The 23,318-nt window shown below is 39.3% G+C and overlaps 1 protein-coding gene across 1 annotated transcript in view; it reads right to left on the bottom strand.

The window, feature by feature from the left end:
* Positions 1-23,318, bottom strand: part of LOC136863150 (endothelin-converting enzyme 2) — a 539,501-nt gene that overhangs the window by 34,244 nt on the left and 481,939 nt on the right. Inside the window, exon 12 of the mRNA XM_067139494.2 lies at positions 18,082-18,192. Within this exon, the coding sequence (XP_066995595.1) occupies positions 18,082-18,192 (111 nt within the window). The remainder of the gene's footprint in view (positions 1-18,081; positions 18,193-23,318) is intronic.

Below are 23,318 nucleotides of genomic sequence, written 5' to 3'. Positions count from 1 at the left end.
TCAACCCAATTCCATAAGCAAGCCTCAACCAACTCCTAACTTGTGACATAAGAGCAGCTTTATGGCTGTAGAGAAACTAAACAGAATAAGAAACTGAGCAATTAAGAGGAAGGCTGGAATGGGACAGGGAGGGAATCTGATTAACTTACAGTGTGATAGGGATCTAAGATGCAAATACAAGGATAATAGATACATATGTGATATTTTACAAATATTTCCCTCAAGAAAGTTTCCTGCAGTTACATAGGTTTGCTGCAAGAATGTGTAGCATGTTTGGTTCCCCACATGTCTGCGAGCAACTATTTTGAATTTTGAAAGCATCCACACCAAACCAGAGAAGCAAATTGTCAGATTATAATTTTAAGAGAATTCTGAGACTCAGTGTTTCTAGAAACTGACTCAGTCTATAGAAAAACACAGGCACAGGGAAAAATACTTAAAAAATCACAAAGTCCAAACATGAGCAGCCACTGAAGTGCAAGAGCAATGCATAACTATTCCATATCTAGTGTCAAAAAGTTCATTTTTAGGTTTTGTATTGAATCGAGATTTACATTCAAAATTGTTAGGTATGGGGATCCACCTATTCAATACAAGAAATAGTGACAGTTATAAACTCATCACATATTCATTTTATTTGGGACTGGTTTCGGCAATAGAGTATCCAATCATCAGCCTAGGAAGTAAGACAAAGACATTGGACATAGAGTACATTACATTTCTTAAAATTATTAACAATATTTTTAAAAATGTATGTGCTTGAACTGAATTACTTTACATATGTACAAGGGTTTTTATCATTAAAATTGAATATAGAAAGGTGTACACCACAATATTTGTACAGTTAAAATTACAAAAGTGGAATGAGCTTTTTTCACATTGTAAGAACAATATGGGCCGTAGCTACTTTGTAGTCATCATGGCATATATAAAATTAAGTTTCTTAGTTCAATAATAACATCTGCAGTCATTATAGATAGGCTGATGGACTAGTTACAACCACCAGTTGGTAAAGTTCCTAGTAGATGTTCAATAATTATTCAACTTGGATATAGCAATGTGTGAAGTTTAAATAAATGTCTTATACAGCTAAAATATAGCACGGCTTCTGTGTCGCAGGTTATTATATCCATTAGATTTCAGTAAACAAAAAGGATAAGTCCATTGTATAACTTGGTCTGTGTATCCGCAAGTGTTAACTACTTTCCAGTTCTTGTGGTATGTGTAAAATTTGGTTTATCTGTTTGAACATCTTGATGTCAATTTTTAAACATTTGTAATCAATATGGATATGCCGATGAGCTAATTGCTACAGCGTTATTCAAGTGAAAGAAGTTCCTCATAAATGTGTACTAATTAAAATTTCTGAGGCATTCAACTTGGACTTAACATTGTGTGGATTTTTGTATAAAAATCTCTTATATAGCTAAAATCTGATGATATGACATAGTATCACAGGTTATTAGATCCCTAAAAGTTAATTAAGTAAAATGGGTAAGTTCGTTGTATGGCTTGGTTTTTTCCTGACCGTAAATTGTGGCTTAAAATTGTAAGTTAATATAGAAGAGCAGACTAGGTTTCGAGAGACTAGTATTATCGAGTGGATCTTGTAAAAACTCTGGAAGTATCTCGAACCAAAGACGGAACCTAAAATAAGAGACTGAGCCGCGTGTTAGAACGACAAATGAGACAAATGCCCGGAAAGAATTATATGTAAATAGAAACTCACCTCGAGTGCCAAGTTGAATGTTGAAGAGTAAAAGAGGAACTGATAAGCTTGGTAGCAGACAGCAGGCCGTCAGAGAGAACAGGGGGAGGCAGAGCGTATTAGGTCGGGGAAGGGGAGATCGCGGTAGAGGAGGGACATAGATCAGGAGGGCGGGGACAACGGAGGGGGTAATAAGCAAGCGTGTTATGGATTATTTTGTGAACTGATTGACTTTTGGTGATTTTTAGATTATTAATTATTGAGATAAGTGTGTCAAACAGAATTGTGGGTTTTTCAGATATGACATTAAGATTAAGGTCTGGATTATAGTATTGATGGAGAAGGATGAAACACTGTTCAGTTAGATCAAGTATTAGGCCTTTATTGATTATTTCGATAATATCTATATCATTATTGATACCTTGGAATTGATGTTTATAGTCATTTACGTGTTGCCCTAGTGCAGAAAATCTCCTATACTTAATTGCATTTACGTGTTCGGTGTATGTGACCTTAAAGGATCTACCCGTTTGTCCAATATAAGTGCTGGCACAGTTGTTACAGTGGAATCTATATACACCTGACTTGTTGAAAGGGTTAGAAACATTAACTGTGTTAGAATTATGCAGTATGTTGGGATTTCTGTTATTGGTTCTGAAGGAAATGTTAGTGTTACGCTTCTTAAAAATATTTGTGACCCTGTAAATGTTGGGATTAAACGTAAACGATGAGAAGGTTTTGGATTTATCTATTTCTTTCTTTAAAGTGGATTGCGGTCGGTGCCTGAATTTATTTAATATGTGTTCTATGAAGTTATGGTTGTAGCCATTGTGGAGTGCAATATTGCGTATAGTATTCAACTCTGTTTAAGTCTGATTTGGACATAGGTATATTAAAAGCGCGGTGTACTAGACTGTTGTAGGTAGCACACTTGTGATTGGCAGGGTGTACGGAATCCTGTCTGATGGTATGTATGATGACAGTAGTGTTGCCTTTATCTGCCTTGGTAACTATGGTTTTAGTATTCTTAATCTTATTCTTAAGTTGAAGAATCTTTTTTCCTATCTGCGAGTTGTGATGGAGTTAAGGTGTGCACAGAAGAACTGAAAATGCGATTTAGTTGTTTTTTAGCTTCATGTCTAAGTTCGTCATGTGTATCCTGAGGCATTTTATTGATAATTGCTTCTGTTTCTATAGCTCAATTTTTAGTAACGTTCGATGTATTATAATTGGACCAATTATGTTTAGGGCCTTTTGACAGTATAGTAATTTCCCCACTGTCGAAGTTAGTGTTAGAAAGATTAATGAATGGCTGGTGAAAATGAGTTAAATGTTGACTAGGTATATTATTGGTAAGTGAATTTCTGGATGGTCTATTGTCTACCATAATTTGCTGTTATCCAGCTCTTTGACTGAATGGTCAGCATAGCTGTCTTCCATTTAGGAGGCTCCGGGTTCGAATTCTGGCCATATTGGGGAATACAGTCTTAAATTATTAATTCGCTTGGCTTGGGGACTGGGTTTCTTCTGCTGTCCCAAACATCCCTGCAAGTCATACACCAAATACAACACAATACTCCCCTGCAGTAGCATGATTTTCCTATACACAGCACATGCTGCCCACCTTCATCGGAGGGTCTGTCTTGCAAGGGCTGTACCAAGCCAGCAATAATAATAATAATAATAATAATAATAATAATAATAATAACAATAATACCGGGCAAGTTAGCCGTGCGGTTAGGGGCACGCAGCTGTGAGCTTGCATCCGGGAGATAGTGGGTTCAAATCCCACTCTCGGCAGCTTTGAAGATGGTTTCCTGTGGTTTTCCATTTTCACACCAGGCAAATGCTGGGGGTGTACCTTAATTAAGGCCACGGCCGCTTCCATCCCACTCCTAGCCCTTTCCTATCCCACCATTGAAGAGCTGTCTGTGTTGGTGCAACATAAAGCCACTAGCAAAATTAATAATAATAACAATCATAATAAACATACGAGCTATAAACATCCATCACTGTGCTTTCAGCGAAAGGACTGTACATTGGCGATCTCAGATGAAGTAAACTGTACCATCCTCACTGACTACTTTAAGAACTGCTATCAACCCAATAATCCCATCAAGACCGAAGAACCCATACTCAGATGCCCAGAAGCGAGACCATCCAACAAAGACAAAATCAAGCATCCCATTGCCCGACTCAAAAAACAACAAAGTGCCTGGAGAAGACTCTGTCATTGTAGAACTTTGGAGATATGCCCCTGAAGCAACAGTTGAAATCTTGCAGAAACAAATAGAACAAATTTGGAAAGAAGAAATCCTACCCAAAGACTGGAAAATGGTGTTGATCCATCCGTTGCACAAAAACAAAAAAGGCAGCATGAAAAACGTCAAGAACTATAGAGGAATATCCCTGCTACCGGTAATGTACAAAATTCTCTTACTTGCTATCCTGGAACATCTAGAAGCCCAAGTCGAGTATCAAATAGGCAAATACCAACGACTTCAGGAAGGGTCATTCAACTGCTGAACAGATCCACAACCTCAAAACAATCTTCAGGCATTGTAATTTCAGGTCCAAACAGTACATGTCAGTCTTTGTGGACTATAAGAAGGCCTACAATTCGATAGACCGTGAGATTCTGCTAAACATCCTCAACGAATTCGGGGTTGACCTTAAACTGCTGACATTAATTAGAGCCACCCTGACTGACACAAAATCCAAAGTAAAGTTTCTAGGATGTCTATCAGATTCATTCAAGGTCAAAACTGGAGTCAGACAAGGTGATGGGCTCTCCCAGATGCTTTTCAACTGCGTGCTTGAAGAGATCATTAGGACCTGGAAAACAAAATTATTAGAAGCTGATTATAGTCCTCTGAGAATTGGAACAAAATCTAAAGGGATCATGATCGACTGTCTAGCATTTGCTGATGACATCACCATTCTGTCAAATGATGTAGAAACTGCTAAGATGCAAATCGACCTTCTAAAAGAAATCGATGAACAAACTGGCTTGCAGATATCTTTTGAAAAAAACTGAAGTAATAACTAACATCAAAGATGGCCCAGCAAAACTCCAGACAAAATACAGGAAGATCAACCGAGTAGAATAATTTAAGTATCTGGGTGAGATCATAATGAAAAATGGACTGGACAAAGAAGCACTTAAGGAACGAGTACACAAACTTGAAATAGCCTATCAAATGTCATGCTCAATCTACAACAAAAAATGCCTGTCCCAAAATACTAAACTACATCATTATGGAACTGTTCTGAAACCAGTAGTTATGTATGCAGCTGAAACCCTATCCCTAAATGATAATAAAAGACTCCTTGAAGAAATGGAGGAAAAAGTGTGCAAAATCATCAGAAGTATCATGGGATCCAATTACAAGAATGGAACCCATTACAAAAAGTCCAACAAAGAAGTGTACAGTAAAAGAGAAAATTACAGAAACAATCCGTAAGAGATGGGCACGATATTACGGTCATCTCAAACGAATGGACGGAAACAGGCTAACTAAACAGATCTTTCACTTTTTTGACTCCAAACCCAAAACCACAATGCCCTGCTTTATGAATACCAAAGATGATCTCCAAATGCTGCATATAAAACCTGAAGACACCTTCAATAGATCTCTTCCACGAAAAGATACTGACGAATGGGATAAACTGAGACAAGCAACTGAAAAGAAGACAAGGTAACACCTGAACAGAAGAACGCAAGCTGGCCCACTTGCAGAGAATGAGGAAATTCTGGGCTCAGAAGAAAGCAAAGCAAACTGACAAATGGTACAAGACATAACATGGTCCTAGATGGCCCCCAATAATAATAATAATAATAATAATAATAACAATAACAATAATAATAATAATAATAATAATAATAATAATAATAATAATAATAATAATAACAATAATAATAATAATAATAATAATGATGATAACAATAATAATTCAATCAATCACTACTGATCTGCATTTAGGGCAGTCACCCAGGTGGCAGATTCCCTATCTGTTGTTTTCCTAGCCTTTTCTTAAATGATCACAAATAAATTGGAAAATTACTGAACATTTCCCTTGGTAAGTTATTCCAATCCCTAACTCCCCTTCCTATAAATGAATATTTGCCCCAATTTGTCCTCTTGAATTCCAACTTTATCTTCATATTGTGATCTTTCCTACTTTTAAAGACACCACTCAAACTTAATCGTCTACTGATGTCCTCCCACGCCATCTCTCCACTGACAGTATTAAACGTAAGGAACTTCATATTTTTGTCCGTACTGAACTGAGATCACAATTAAATTAGAATCTAGTGGGTTCCACCTTTTCAATACAAAATACAATGTTGTTGGATGGTATTTACAACATTATTTATTACAGAACATGTGTGACACACTCGTTGTGCTGCAGCCGTCACGCGAAGTATACCGCTGTAGAGGGTTCCATTCAACTGAGAAGCTATGTCCGCCTAACAACTGTAGGACAAATTAAATTACAGTTCCAACCACTATACATACAGCATTAAAAATACTACGTTTCTATACCTAATAAAGTCAAGAAGACGGCTCAGTTTTAACAATCCTATTGTATATAACGAACTTTTAATCCAACATGTACCACATGTACCACTATTAGTTAACAAATTTATGTAAATCATCCAAGACCCCTTCTGTCCGACTCGTTGGCTGAATGGTCAGCGTACTGGCCTTCGGTTCAGAGGGTCCCGGGTTCGATTCCCGGCCGGGTCGGGGATTTTAATCGCTTCTGATTAATTCTTCTGGCTCGGGGACTGGGTGTATATGTCCGTCCCAACACTCTCCTCATCATATTCAGACAACACACTACACTACCAACCACCACAGAAACACGCAATAGTGCTTACATCCCTCCATAGAGGGTTGGCGTCAGGAAGGGCATCCGGCCGTAAAAACAGGGCCAAATCCACATGTGCGACGCAGTTCGCACCCGCAACCCCACAGGTGTGTAAAAAGCGGCAGGAAAAGAAGAAGAAGATCCAAGACCCCTTCTCTATGAAGGATGTCTCTATATACATATGACGATGTCATGAACGGTTACATTATATCCATGATATGTGTAAATCAACAATCATCATCGTTATTTTTAATGTTATTTTACTTCAAATCTCTTCAAGATTTTTCGCCATCGTCTAATTATAACCGCCAGACTATCAACTTTATTTTTATGCAATCTTACTACTTGTTGTATAACAAGATTTTAAAATTCATTTCATTATTACATGTTATTTAGACGCTTATTTTTAATTTAAGGTTAAGACTATGGCTGATGATCCCTTCAGGGAAGGCAAAACATGTACCACTATTAGTTAACAAATTTATGTAAATCATCCAAGACCCCTTCTCTATGAAGGATGTCTCTATATACATATGACGATGTCATGCTAGTTGTTTTACGTCGCACAGACACAGATAGGTCTTACGGCGACGATGGGACAGGAAAGGGCTAGGAGTGGGAAGGAAGCGGCCGTGGCCTTAGTTAAGGTACAGCCCCAGCATTTGCCTGGTGTGAAAATGGGAAACCACGGAAAACCATCTTCAGGGCTGCCGATAGTGGGATTCGAACCTACTATCTCCCGGATGCAAGCTCACAGCCGCGTGCCTCTACGCGCACGGCCAACTCGCCCGGTGACGATGTCATGAACGGTTACATTATATCCATGATATGTGTAAATCAACAATCATCATCGTTATTTTTAATGTTATTTTACTTCAAATCTCTTCAAGATTTTAAAAATTCATTTCATTATTACATGTTATTTAGACGCTTATTTTTAATTTAAGGTTAAGACTATGGCTGAGGTTGGTTGAGAGATCCGAAGTTAATCATGATCTTGAAGATAAAAGACGAAAGTCAGAGGCATATGGTGAAGTTGTAGAACACGTTGAGGATATGAAGTTGTAGAATAGAAGTTGAAGAACTAACTTTGACTTTTATTCTCTCTTCTTTACTTTGATTATATACGATTTTTTGCCATCGTCTAATTATAACCGCCAGACTATCAACTTTATTTTTATGCAATCTTACTACTTGTTGTATAACAATCTGTTGTTTTATCCATTGCACTTATTTTAGCAGCCTTCTGGTGTTAATTTTGTTAATACTTCCACTATTATATCTCATCACATTGTATTTTTAAACCATCATCGTTATTTTTACTGTTATTTTACTTCAAATCTCTTCAAGATTTTAAAATTCATTTCATTATTACATGTTATTTAGACGCTTATTTTTAATTTAAGGTTAAGACTATGGCTGATGATCCCTTCAGGGAAGGCGAAACATGTACCACTATTAGTTAACAAATTTATGTAAATCATCCAAGACGATTTTGTATTGATTAGGTGGTCTAATAAATAACTTAATGTTATTTCAATCAAATATCATCAATACAGACCAAAAATGATATTTATTACATGTAACATACCACTTAATCGAGCAGCTCGTCTCCTTTCTCCCAAGTCTTCCCAGCCCAAACATCGCAACATTTTTGTAATGCTACTCTTTTGTCGGAAATCACCCAGAACAAATCGAGCTTCTTTTCTTTGGATTTTTTCTAGTTCTTGAATCAAGTAATCCTGGTGAGGGTCCCATACACTGGAACCATACTCTAGTTGGGGTCTTACCAGAGACTTATATGCCCTCTCCTTTACATCCTTACTACAACCCCTAAATACCCTCATAACCATGTGCAGAGATCTGTACCCTTTATTAACAATCATATTTATGTGATTACCCCAATTAAGGTATTTTCTTATATTAACACCTAGGTACTTACAATGATCCCCAAAAGGAACTTTCACCCCATCAACGCAGTAATTAAAACTGCGAGGACTTTTCCTATTTGTGAAACTCACAACCTCACTTTTAACCCCGTTTATCATCATACCATTGCCCACCATCCATCTAACAACACTATCGAGGTCACCCTGCAGCCGCTCACAATCTTGTATTTATTTATTACTCTGTACAGAATAACATCATCTGCAAACAGCCTTATCTCTGATTCCACTTCTTTACACATATCATGGATATAATGTAACCGTTCATGACATCGTCATATGTATATAGAGACATCCTTCATAGAGAATCTGCCGTTTTCCGTGCAGTTCTACGTTAAATAGCCACCAAACGAGGATATTCTTGACGGTTCTGGGACTCGAGCTGCTCGCCGTAGAGTCGTGCGCCCCTCCTCCCGTTGCGCGCAATTGGGAAAAAGAGGGAGTACAAGCGCTTGTACGTGGAGTTCGCTCCTTCTCTAAGCGAGAGAGCTGGAACGAGACAAGCGTCACATGACTGAGAAGTGAGGTCACGAAACAGCCTGAAAGAAGTCGTCTCAACATGCGAGACAATATCACCCCATGTATTCCCCTAAATATCTAGTGGTACCAATGCATAGCTTTCAACTGTTTCGATGATATTAACAGTAATAACTCAGAAATACTTCATGGATAATTTCGAGTTATGACTTCGATGAATGAGGAGACTTTATGTGGATTTATCATGCCAAGAACCATTCTACATAATAAGAATAATAGGAAGTACGCAGATAGTTGATGGCATGAGGAGATTGAAACCATATGTTCGACTCTGACAGGACCAGGAAAACTTAGAAATCCCAGGAGTCAGGCTCCACCCACTGAGAATTGATACTGACGCTTTTATGATTACAGATGAACCCGCGAAGGACTTGGAACGAAAGTTAATCAGTGGAAAGAAGGATGTACAGGCTTTAATTTGATATCAAACTCAACTTTTAAATCTACCTTTCAACGGAATGTTGTTGGACAAGAGGGCGTGGCCTAACTCCCTCTCCAAGAAATAAGGCTTCTCACTATAAATGCTAGTGGCGAGACGGCAGTATATGCAGTATATCCAGTGCATTCAGTCTAATCAGCAGACCCATTCTTTAGAAAATATTCGGTTTCAATATTCAGTGTTTTCACATTGTGAAGGTTCTTAGTGAACAGTATTGTGTAATGGTAAATGACAACACATAGTGAGTGACAGTGCACTGCGTACCAAATATCTGTTATGTCTTTAATTCAGTTTGCTATGATCTTTATGTGATAATATTTTACTTTGATTATGTGTCAGAGCGGCACAGGATTGTAAAACGAAGTGGTCGATTGAAGTGAATTATTACGTGTGCAGTTACGAAATTGATCTGAGTGAATATAGTGGATTATGCTGCATTATACGAGTTATATAAATGATCGTATAAATGAGGTTAAATGAAGGAAGTGATCCAATAACGAGATAGTTCGATAGCAGTGCTATAGTGAGGCTTGAACCTATAATAACAATGAGCGGCTTATTAGCTACCATTTCTGTAGAATGGGCAGTACCCTCCGTAATCTCTCAAACACAGTGAGTTGTATATCATATCAATGATTAGTGAAATGGAGTGGGTCGACTAATGATCAGTAATAAGTAAAACATAAATGTTTAACATTTATATCCTGTGATGGTGACCAGCCAGTGTGCGGTGTTCTGAGATTGAATTACTTTTGGAGAACTGGAGTATGCAAATGAAAGTATCAACATTGGTCTACAGGACAAATACTGATATAGGGCTAGGATGTTTGAGTTTATGGTATCCCTAGTCATAACAGAGTTATGATGCATAACACAATTAGTGCATTTATGACAAATTAGTTCTCCCTCATTTGCATATTTGACCTCCGAGAGCGTCGGGTTTGAAGAAGGCCTGTGAGCTGTCTGCCGTGCAGTTACTCCAACACAGCAGAGATATTCGAGAACTTCCGACACCAGATGAGGATCCAACCAACATGCAGATGAACCGACAGAGGACGACTCTGGGGGCCATCGCAAGTGAAGACATCGTAATGGCAGCTTAAATCATGGCTGTACTCCCTGAAGAAAGCTGATCGCAGATATCTGAGTGCTGAGTATATTTTTTGAACTTATAAGCATGATAGTTAAAGTCATGGTAACGTAAATAAATAGCATGCACGTAAATACCTTTATTTGACCATAACGGCGCTTCAGAGGGATTGTAGTTATTTGTCTGATTTTTCTTTTGGTTCTCTTCGTGGTGTTGAACCACTTATTTCAGTCATTATGGGGGAATATTGCATGGTAGTTATAAGGCCCTAGCCTAGCTTACAGGTGACGTGACATAATGTAAAGGGATAAATTTTTGTAGTATGATCCAGTCATCCTAAAGTTACAATTAAACGCTATGATTCATCATAAGTGTTTCCGATTATTCATTCTTGATTGCATGTCACATAGTGGTAGAAATTCCTCCTGTATAGATTTAAGACTGAAAACTTCAAGACAACACAAGGTCAACTGTGGGGATGTAAGTGAATTATATAGATCGCGATTAACCGTGAATTTCTTTTTAAATTCTGAAGGCTAGGATCTTCTATTTAAATATGCATAGTCTTGGGGCATGAGGGATGAGAAAACTGAACTTAATTTGTAGGCTCGTATTCTGAGAGTACAGTGTTGTTTAAATATATGAATTCCCCTGTTGAATATACCGAGTGGTACAGCTGCCCCTATTCACTCAGTTTTATGCAACCCGCAGATTATAGCCTAACCTAAAAATATTGACCTCGGCTACTAACAGCGATGTCTGGTCTTACTACGCTTTATATAATTCGTTTATTCGTGTCAACGAAATCAGCATTAACGATAAAATACCGAATGATTGTCAAGAATCATGAAAATTCTGTATCACAGAAACTTCATGTACAGAGAATATGATGGCTGAATGACTAGAAGTAGTGTTGATATATCGCTGACAATCGAAAGCTCGTGATAGCCCAGTGTGTTTGAAGTTAGAGGAGGAAAGCGGTGTTCGTTAGTCAGAGGTTCGGGTACTACATAGAGCGATTTTTAAAATTTCATTGTTAAATGTTCGTGTGAGTCGCGTTGTTGAAGACAGAACTAAATCATGATCAGTTCTCATGTTGCAGGTGCTCTGTTATGTTCATTTCTAAGTAGCTCTTAAAAGAGCTACTTGCAGCAAAATAAGCTATTACCGACAGAGGTGCAATGGGCTTGTGCATGGCCATGAAGGAAATGTTCAAAATGACCACCTCCTTCGTTAATGTATATCTGAGCACGGTAGAGGTAAGTCGTTCTTGCTTGCTGCAGCGTATGTGGTGGAACCTGCCTGCACTTTGCTGTAAAGATTACTATGTGCTGTTTCATGTGCCCTACGTATGAAGTCCTTTCGTTCTTCGAGTTGAACGTGCGCAGTTGTTTGGTTGAATGGGTGTGTCATAATGGTGACAGTAAGAAGTGCAGTGCGCTTCATTCGTTGTAGCCGATTGTCATATAAAAGTCGCATGTTATTATTCCTTTCTGATGTATGCTTTATTTCTAAAGGTGAAAAGTGACTTTTGAGACTTAAGGAAGTTAGACCTTCTTCTTCTTAATCTTTTTACCCTTCAGGGTCGGGTTTTCCCTCGGACTCAGTGAGAGATCCCCTCTTTACCACCTCAAGGGCAGTGTCCTGGAGTTTCAGACTCTGGGTCGGGGATGAAACTGAGGAGGATGACCAGTACCTCGCCCAGGCGGCCTCACCTGCTATGCTGAACAGGTGTCTTGCAGGGGATGGGAAGATTGAAAGGGATAGACAGGAAAGAGGGAAGGAAGCCTTAAGTTAGGTACCATCCCGGCATTTGCCTGGAGGAGAAGTGGGAAACCACAGAAAACCACTTCCAGGATGGCTGAGGTGGGAATCAAACCCACCTCTACTCATTTGACCTCCCGAGGCTGAGTGGACCCCGTTCCAGCCATCGTACCACTTTTCAAATTTCTTGGCAGAACCGGGAATCGAACCCGGGCCTCCAGGGGTGGCAACTAATCATACTAACCACTACACAACAGAGGCGGACAAGTTAGACCTTAATAAGTTAAACCCTAACTAACGAATGCCTTAAGAGTATGAAAATAAAAATGAAAAGCTCGTAGCTAGACTCGAACTATGAATCCATGAAAAATCAATCACATGCTAGCTGCGATTAGTACCATGTAGTCACTCCAGGCGACGAGGAATAGGTCTCGTATCTCTGTACTAATGGAATAATGTACGCTATCGCTTCGAAACTGATCTTGAATAGTAAAAGTTCTGAACTCGAATGTGCAGACAGGTTCACCTTGCTGCAAACACCAGAGAGTGCTAAAGAATCATGTCTCTCTCTTAAGCCCAGATGGCTGCAACCGTTCCCTACGAATAGAGTATGTACCCATTACTTGGTTAAATGAGTCCAGCATTATGTTTCAGGTGGTATTCTCAAAGAAGTAGTCCGTAGTCGGTACTTATGTGGCGATAATTATTATGTCTGTTTATTATAACTTCCTTAGAAGAATATCCAAGACCAGAAAAGTCAGATCTTCGTAAAGGGTGCCTTGAAGAGTACGAAATGAAAAAAATGGCATGACTCAATAAGGTTTCGAACTGTCATTGCTCCCTGTAGCTTATTCACGTACATTCAACATGCCTAAATCCGCGCAGCTACTTCCCGCCGGACCCTTTCGCTCTTATAACTCTGTATTCACGAGAAGAGCGAAAATTCTCGCTTCGTAAAGTTACTTATGTGTTATAGTCTTGTGGTCCAGTTTTATGACTTTATGGAACCCTGTAAGGATAGTAATTACATCGCGTAGGCTATCACATCTGCTGTGCAGCTATTGGACTCCACTCTACATAAAATGGTACAGTGTTTTTGAGATAGACTTCACTTACTGCATCTTGTACCGTTTCTGCAGTGTGCGGGGAAGTCTATATCGGACAAACTGGACATAAAGTTGCTGTAAGATGTTGCGCAAGATAGGACTAAGCGACATTTAATTCCTAGCTGGTTGCATATGTTTGGGAAAAAATAGGGGCAGCTGTACCACCCGGTATATGTATGGCAATGTAGAACGCCGCCTTGTGAATAAGATAATTGAGGCCAAATGTAGGCTGGTATATGATGTTATGGTGAGAGCATTAATGGTTCGAAGGAAGAGAATGTTTCTGCGATGATATGAATATTTAAGAATAGCAGGTGAAGTCTGAAGCTCTGCCCTGCAGGGGAGAAGAGCGGGCTGTCTCGGCCGACCCACCTGACAGTTTTATGAGGGAATGGTGAGGGGAGGCTCCAGCAAAGTTTGTTTGCCACTTTGTAAAAGGAGATACATTTAGTTTGTTTTTTTCTTCCCATAGTACAACGAAGACATGCATAAATCAAGAAATTAACATCGTCATATAGATCCAAAATCTTATAGATGAGTGAAATCCTCCCATGTTTCTATTATTTGTTTTTATTAAAGTAAAGACCGCTATAGGATTTTCAGGTTGTTATACCCCCACACGTCAAAGTCCTTGGGTTCAAGTCCCAAATTCTGGCAAGGATTGTTGCCCACCATTGGCAAGTGAGATGGATTATGCCAGATACTGTTCTCTCCATGGAGATGATAATAATAATGTTATTTGCTTTATGTCCCACAAACTACTTTTTCGGTTTTTGGAGACGCCAAGGTGCTGGAATTTTGTCCTGCAGGAGTTCATTTACGTGCCAGTAAATCTACCGACGCGAGGCTGACGTATTTGAGCACCTTCAAATACCACCGGAATGAGCCAGGATCGAACCTGCCAAGTTGGGGCCAGAAGGCCAGCGCCTTAACCATCTGAGCCACTCAGCCCGGCCCATGGAGTTGAAATGCAGGGTGTTATGATATTTCTTCTAATGAGTGTTTATCATGTGTCATATGATGTAAGATATTGTTGTTGATTGATATGTTTAAGGTTTATAGGGACATCGTTGAATTGAAATGTCACATGTTAATATTAGTGCATAGATAATCCCAGTGAAGCAGGCGTTATGAGGGAGTTAATACTCCGTTTGATAAGTTAGACAAGGTCATTAACGTAGACAATGTGACATAACTATCATTTGTTTAAAATGCGCTCAGGAATTTTGTAGTAAACCTCAGCTAACATGATCTCAGGGCATTGTGATATATAAATTGAAGGATAAATTGAGTGAAATAATTCATGCTGTAAAGGAGATATGCCTCTGTGAAAGATATGTGTAAAGTGTTTTAATATGATATATGATAAGGTCTTCCGTGTGTTAAATAGTTCTGAAAGGGGATGCCCTTTTGATGTATATTCAATAATTTTAGAAGGTTATGAAGTGATAGATGCGAATATGATGGACAAAAAGAGACATCTGAAGCTCAAACCTAATTTATGAATTAATGTGTTGCATATGGAAATATCTCGGCATATCTTTATGTAGCATATTACAAGTGTTTCCTTAGCTAATTAAAAATGTGTTTGCAAAAATAGATGATCTTCCTTCTCATTTAGTAGTATATTCGTATTCCTCTGAAATTTGAGACTCCTTCCCCCTACTTAGAATGAAACAGTTTAAGCCCCTCTCCGAACATACCACATACCCAAGCTCTTGAGCCAGCCGAGTAAAGACTCAAGTATGGGTGATGGACTTCGAATCCAGGGTCTGTTCGAGGGTCTCATCAATGAAATCCTTTCAGCCACTTCATAAGCCAATTAAGATGAATTATTATGCACTGGAACCCTGGAGAGGTGCAATATATAAGAAAACAAAGGTCCAATAATACTGCCTTGAGGAATTCCCCTCTTAATAATCACAGGGTCAGATAAAGCTTTACCTACTCTAATTCTCTGAGTTTTATTTTCTAGAAATATAGCCACCCATTCAATCACTCTTTTTTCTAGTCCAATAGCACTCATTTTTGCCAGTAATCTTCCATGATCTACCCTATCAAATGCCTTAGATAGGTCAATCACAATACAGTCCATTTGGCCTCCTGAATCCAGGATATCTGCTATATCTTGCTGAAATCCTACAAGCTGAGCTTCAGTGGAATAACCTTTCCTAAACCCAAACTGCCTTCTGTCAAAACAGTTATTAATTTTGCAAACATGTCTAATATAATCAGAAAGAATGCTTTCCCAAAGCTTACATACAATGCATGTCAAACTGACTGGCCTGTAATTTTCAGCTTTATGTCTATCACCCTTTCCTTTATACACAGGGGCTACTATAGCAACTCTCAATTTGGTATAGCTCCTTCAACCAAACAATAATCAAATAAGTATTTCAGATATGGTACTATATCCCAAACCATTGCCTTTAGTATATCCCCAGAAATCGTATCAATTCCAGCTGCTTTTCTAGTTTTCAACTTTTGTATCTTACTGTAAATGTCATTGTTATCATAGGTAAATTTTAATACTTTTTTAGCATTACTCACCTCTCCTATCTGGACATTATCCTTGTAACCAACAATCTTTACATACTGCTGACTAAATACTTCTGCCTTTTGAAGATCCTCGCATACAGACCCCCCCTTGTACATTAATGATTCCTGGAATGTCCTCCTTTGAACCTGTTTCTGCCTTAAAAGTACCTATACATACCCTTCCATTTTTCACAAAAATTTGTATGACCACCAATTATGCTTGCCATCATGTTATCCTTAGCTGACTTCTTTGTTAGATTCAATTTCCTAGTAAGTTCCTTCAATTTCTCCTTAATTCCATAACCATTTCTAACTCTATTTCGTTCCAACCTGCACCTCCTCCTTAGTCTCTTTACTTCTCTGTTATAATATAGTGGATCCTTACCATTCCTTACCACCTTTAAAGGTACAAACCTATTTTCACATTCCTCAACAATTGCTTTAAACCCATCCCAGAGTCTGTTTACATTTTTATTTACCATTTTCCAGCGATCATAGTTACTTTTTTAAAACTCCCTTGTGCCTGTTTTATCAGCCATATGGTACTGCCTAATAGTCCTAATTTTAATACCTTCCTTTCTTTCACATTTATTTTTAACTACGACAAAAACAGCAGCATGATCACTAATACCATCTATTACTTTGGTTTTTCAATAGAGCTCATCTGGTTTTATCAGCACCACATCCAAAATATTCTTCCCTCTAGTTGGTTCCATCACTTTCTGAATCAGCTGCCCTTCCCATATTAACTTATTTGCCATTTGTTGTTCATACTTCCTGTCGTTCGCATTACCTTCCCAATTGACATTTGGTAAATTGAGATCACCTGCTACTATCACATTCCTTTCCATATCATTTCCAACATAGCTGATTATCTTATCAATAATTCTGAATCAGCATCAGCACTACCCTTTCCCGGTCTATACACTCCAAAGACATCAAGTTGCCTATTATCTTTAGAGAAGAGCCTTAAACCCAGAATTTCATGTTTTTCATCCTTACAGACAGATGATTGTCACTTGGGAAATTATGCCATAAATTCAAGTTCAAAGGGGCACATGGACAGAAGGGTAGTGCAGATGTGTAATGTACTGAAAACTGGAGGTTAGCATGACAACCAAATGCTCTCGCAGAATTCTCTACTCATGCATGGATTTATTTTATTGTTCTAGATTTCTTTTTTTATGTAGAGTCAAGACGATTTCCTTCAAACAGATTTGCTTCCCTCTTTAAAGACAGAGCATCTTTAAGGGATAAAACTAAACTTTAAAATCTACTTCTTAAGCATTAACTCACGATGAATTTTTTAAAAATATTTTTTTGCTTTACGTCGCACCGACACAGATAGGTCTTATGGTGACGATGGGACAAGGAAGGGCTAGGAGTGGGAAGGAAGCGGCCATGGCCTTAATTAAGGTACAACCCCAGCATTTGCCTGGTGTGAAAATGGGAAACCACGGAAAAGCATCTTCAGGGCTGCCGACAGTGGGGTTCGAACCTACTATCTCCCGAATACTGGATACTGCAATACCAATATAATGGTCCGTTATTGGACATTATAAATTTTCCAGCTAACTCATTCTTGGTTGCCTGCGTTTCGCCCTCGTGTGCTAAGTTAGGCTCGTCAGTTGGGACTTAGCACACCACCCAAGACGCAAGGCTAGTGCATACCGTGGAGGCCACTGCATAGGCTATTTGAATTTGAATTTTGAATTTGAATTTGAATTTGAATTTTGAATTCAAATAGCCTATGCAGTGGCCTCCACGGTATGCACTAGCCTTGCGTCTTGGGTGGTGTGCTAAGTCCCAACTGACGAGCCTAACTTAGCACATGAGGGCGAAACGCAGGCAACCAAGAATGAGTTAGCTGGAAAATTTATAATGTCCAATAATGGACCATTATATTGGTATTATAAATTTACTCATTCAGGACAAATATTTTAGGTTCCCTATGGGAATCAACATCTACATTACTGGATACTGGCCGTACTTAAGCGACTGTAGCTATCGAGCTCGGTTCACGATGAATTATCAAAATAAATTAAGGTATTCAGAAACAAGTTGAATTTTCAACTTACCTGGGATACTGCGAATGGAAGAATGGAGGCACTAACAACCACTGTGGTACAACAACCTTGTTAGCAGTAGGGATATATGAAACAGTATTTTCTGACATAGCAGCAATCCATCTGGAATTAAAATAGAATGTAACTAACATTAAATGGTAAAAATAAAAATACTTCCATAACAACATTACAAATTGGTCTAGAAAATTTGTCATTTCATCTTTGGCAATTGAAAGCTCTGAATATTGTAGACTAGCTTAAATTAACATTCAAACTGGTCTTCCATAGTGTTTATACGGAACTTATCTTATTCATATGCCTGAATAATTACAATAATTTTTTCCCTTGCATAAATAATTGTCACAATAATAATTCTAGCACTCCTACCATTCTCTGCAAAAACACTTAATCCTTTGTTAAAGTAAGCTGTATTAATGATATAATCTGATAATTGAAGGTACAAATATTGTAAAAATAATCCAAATCCATCATAAATTAACAGAGCTATGAAAGTGAAAATTGCATGCTACATTATGACATTCAATTTTTATTTCTTTTTACAATTTGCTTTACATTGCACCACCACAGACAAGTCTTATGGCTGCAATTGGGTTGGAAAGGTCTAGGAGTGGACTATGGCCTCAATTAAGGTACAGCCCCATTATTTGCCTCATGTGGAAATGGGAAACCACGGAAAACCATCTTCAGGGCTGCCAACAGTGTGGTTCGAACCCACGATCCCCCCAATGCATGCTGATAGCAACGTGACCCAAACAGCTTTGTCACTTGCTTGGTCATTCAACATCTAAATACTCTGTTGAAGCTTGTCCCACATCCAGTGAAGGTCAGCATACACAAGTTAAAAAAGCAGCACAGTAGCGTTTGACGTTGCATTAACTCAGACAGGTTTTCAGCGACTATGGGCTAGGTAAGGGTTAGGACTGGGAAGGTAGTATCCATGGCCTTAATTCAGGGACAGTCACAGCATTTTCCTGGTGCAAAAATGTGAAAAAACAAAAAAACATTCAAGACTGCCGATAGTGGGGTTCAGACAACTCATCTCCCGAATTCAAGCTCACAGCCTGCACTGCACACCATGCAGCCAATCAATTAACACAGAGGGTTCTTAATGGGTCCACCCTGTCAGTATTTATTGTTTTCATTAAATTATAATTAATATAATAAATTATAATAATTATAATTATTCTGAAAAAAATTTTACCATTCTCTTCATCAGTGATATCAAAAAACCTGCAAAACACGCTTACTTCCTAGGACACAAGACAAAAATTACAATTATTTGAGTATCTAAAAACTTCGCACTAAAATATACTCCAGAAAAAATGAAAAAGGAACACCATGAATTCGTTGACCCAGCAAAGGGAAATTTTTTTGACACTCTCTTGAGGACGTATACATCACACTATCACAACGATGGAACCATACGCATCTGAGTACAGTCGACAGGGCGTGTACAATGTCGGCGCTAGTACTATGGATACCCTCCTTCTGCAGCAATGCAGGCTGCAATTCTCCCATGGAGACAAATGTAGAGGTGATGAATGTAGTCGTGCGGAGTGGCCTCCCATGTGATTTCCAACCTGGTGCCTCAATTGGGCCAGATTTCCTGGCAGTAGTGCAGACCGCGCAAGATGACATTTCATCCGGTCCCAAACATGCTCAATGGGGGACAGATCTGGGGATCGCGCTGGCAAGGGTAGTTGACATACTGAACCATATCACCTGTTCACGGTTCAATTAATATACCTACCATAAGAGCAATGGGATCTACAGTACATTTCATTTTATTCATCAGTTTCTATCATCCTGAAAAGTGAAGAAAGGCTGAGTAAGACTTGCATTGTGTGAATTAGGGAGTGCCGCCTACACAGGTACATTCTAACGGTAACAGATAAGTGTGGTAGACCAACATCTCCAAGAACGTTAAGTTCAAACTTTTGAACCAGGGTAGTTAAACAGAAAATATAGTGGTGATGTGACAGAGAGCTTCGACAGCAGTGACATAGAAGAGATACTACCAACCTTACGCCCGCAAATATGAGAGGTCCAGGACCGATAGACTGTCATTTGTTCTACTCTTTTTATTAACAGGAGCAGTAGTTAATGCCGATCTGACCAGATGCTGCATGCTGGTAATTTAGGATTCTCATAAAATATCACCTCGATATCATGCGAATAATTTAAGCATTATGAAATTCAAACAAAGCGGCGGTTGAAGAGGCAACGGTGATACTACAAAGAAGATTCAAACGAACCTAACGGAATCCATGTGCCAGGCGTCCCCAGCCCGATGTGATAATAGTAGCCGCGAACCTCACGGCAGTCTGCTGCAGCTACTTGTCGTCGTCGGTTGAAGTTGATTAGTCGCGCCGCGATTGTACTTTCCATTGTGTGATATTCAGTGTGCCGTGCGAACTGTCCTCATAATATAAGACCGCGTGCTTTTCGTGCAACAACTCAAGATGAACATTTATATTAAGCATCATTGATATGATCGATTCACGCAGAAATTAGATTGTGATTCGTTAATTAATTAGTAAACTGTGACATTAATTAATAGAGTGTTAGAAGCTCGTAATTATCAGTGCATAATAGGCAAATTATATCACTGTGTTCGTGTTCCAGTCAGCTGTGCCTGTTTATCTATGTTCAAGAAAGAAGAACTTCCTGTATTAGGGAAAGAAAGAAAACCCAGAACATGATCCAGACCGTCCCGGGGATTGAAGACCATCATTCCAGACCAGACGTCTCCAGCAACCTGATGGGCTAGGTGAAACAGGAGTCCCGGCCACCGAGCCGGAAGCGATGAAGCAAAAGTTGGTCGAGTTTGATCCACATTTTTTTGCATGCTAAATACGATCGTTCGGATTGAGCCCTATCTTATATTAAGTTAATTGGTAAATATGCATGTTAGTTTGCTTTACTTCGATGCCTTACGCATACATGATTTTTCTTCATCAATTAATTAGTAATTGGGGCTGACAATCCATTCCTATATATTATACTTAGCTTTGTTTATTATTGGTTAAAGGGAATGGTAGTTTAGTCAGTTATCGTGTCTGTTTACAATATTCCTACGGCACCGTGTTGTTGGTGCAAGATTATACCGAAGTCATGATCATTTTAATGTGTGGAGGTGCTATGACCTCAGATGTTGTGCAGGGAATGAAGCCAGAACGAGAGGTAGTTAAGGATAGGAAGGGTTTTGTTGCATGTCTTTACAGCTGGTACTTCGAGCAGAGTGTATTGAACTATTTATCACCGTTGTAGCAAGATCTTCTATACGATTAAGCGAGGAACCGAACCATAGCTAGGGATATGAGATGTGATTGGTAGGGACATATTTAGATGGCCAGTATGCGCCATGTTATGTTAGCACTGCCGTGGAGATACAGATGTTGAGTTGCGAGGCAACGAGGTGAAGAGCCGTGATATGGCCAAGTTATGAACCGGCATACTGTTGTTGTGAAAGCCGAGAGCACTGATAGAGATTTTGTGTTGACCGTGAGTGCTAATGAGAAGACATGAAATAAGGAGCCCAGAGACGGCTGGTATTACTGGAAGGGATAATTTCCGAGAAAAATTTCTTTAATGTAATTTGCTTCTGCCTGTGAGCAGGAAGTCAAGGTTATTTAGCAGCCATGAAAGTTCGTTTGTATGGCATTAAAGTACAAGAGAGGGCTGGCAGCAAGGTGTGGCAGGGTGCGGCAATGCAGGTCCCGTTAACTTGTCCCAAATCAGAGGGGAGGTTCTGACAGCTGATCACTTTCACACTCGCCATTCATTTACGCTCTCCAGCTGAGACCTTGTTTTGGTTACTACAGACACATGCCGAGGGGGCGTGCCTGCATACAGTCAGACATCCTGGAGGATGACTGAAGAACATGCCAATTGCTATTTAAGTGTATATTCACATGTATTCCCTTTCAGATATCTGTTATATAGAAGTGTATGTTTGTTTTTGTGATGTTGTCATATTGTGCATTCAGTGTTGTGTTAACTTACGGGAGACAGTACGGGCTGTTTTGCTGGGGTGGAAGTTCTGACTTCTCATCTGCATATGGGCCATCCGTATTTAGCTTCTGTGTTATTATGGGGTTAGTGCTGTCAGTTCCAAGACTGCATTGTGTATTTATGTTTACCAATGTATTCGGCTTTTTATTCATGTAATATTTGGGCGTTACAATGCGAATGGTATCTTGTTTACTTGCGTTTTCTTTATATAACTTTCTTAAGGCTTTACGCCACTTGCGGATCGAATTCAACATAAATAAATCTGAACGGGCATATGAGTCAGCTGATTCACCACTTATAAAGACTCTCACTTTGAGTCTTCTACTCACATCGAAGGGTCACGCTTTGTGATACCGTGTTATATTTGTGCATATCCTTGTAAAGTTTGTACGTTGACGTAATTTTCTCATGCAATTTCCATAATTAAAGTTTATTGATCTTTAAACCCAAGTTTTTCATTTAAAGATTATGTATTTCTTAGACCTGTCTTCATTGGTGCGTATATTTACTTTGCATAGAATTTTGAACCCATTTTCTCTTTTTCCGGACAAACCACGCGTCTCTCCATTGAGCTAGGCCTTAGGCACATGGACAGGATCGGGAGAGCATGTTGGGTGGCTTCGGATACATGGGGAAGTGCACTGTCCTGTTAGAAAAGCACATTGCCTTGTTGGTGCATAAACGGTAGTACGACGGGTTGAATGATGGTTTGGATATACCATACAATGTTCAATGTTCCCTCAACGATATCCAGAGGAGAATGGCCAGTGTATGATATCGCTCCCCACACCATCATGCCAGGTATTGGACTGTGTGCCTCTGTCATACACACTCCAGACGTTGGTGCTCACCTATACAACACCACACATGCATAGGATCATCACTGGCACCAAGGCAAAAGCGACTGACGACGACACGTCTTCATTCATCCTTCCATAAGCGCGTATCGTGACACCACTGGAGGAGGGCTGCTCGATGTGGGTCGTGAGCGGAAGACGCCATAACGGCACGCAGGATCATAGCCTTGCTTCACGGAGACAGTTGCAAATGCTCCTCGCTGACATCCCCGGAGCAACAGTGTCCCTAATTTGTTGTGAAATCATGGTGCGGTCCAATATGGCGCGCAGTAAGATGCGACGGTCTTGGAGTGCATCTGTGCATCGCCGCTGTCTGGATCCAGGCCGATGGGCAGGTGCAATGGCAATGCTGACCAA

This window comes from Anabrus simplex, chromosome 2, assembly GCF_040414725.1.
Source record: "Anabrus simplex isolate iqAnaSimp1 chromosome 2, ASM4041472v1, whole genome shotgun sequence".
Classification (NCBI taxonomy): domain Eukaryota; kingdom Metazoa; phylum Arthropoda; class Insecta; order Orthoptera; family Tettigoniidae; genus Anabrus; species Anabrus simplex.
The sequence above is the reverse complement of the archived record's forward strand: the minus strand, read 5'-3'. Positions and strand labels throughout refer to the sequence as shown.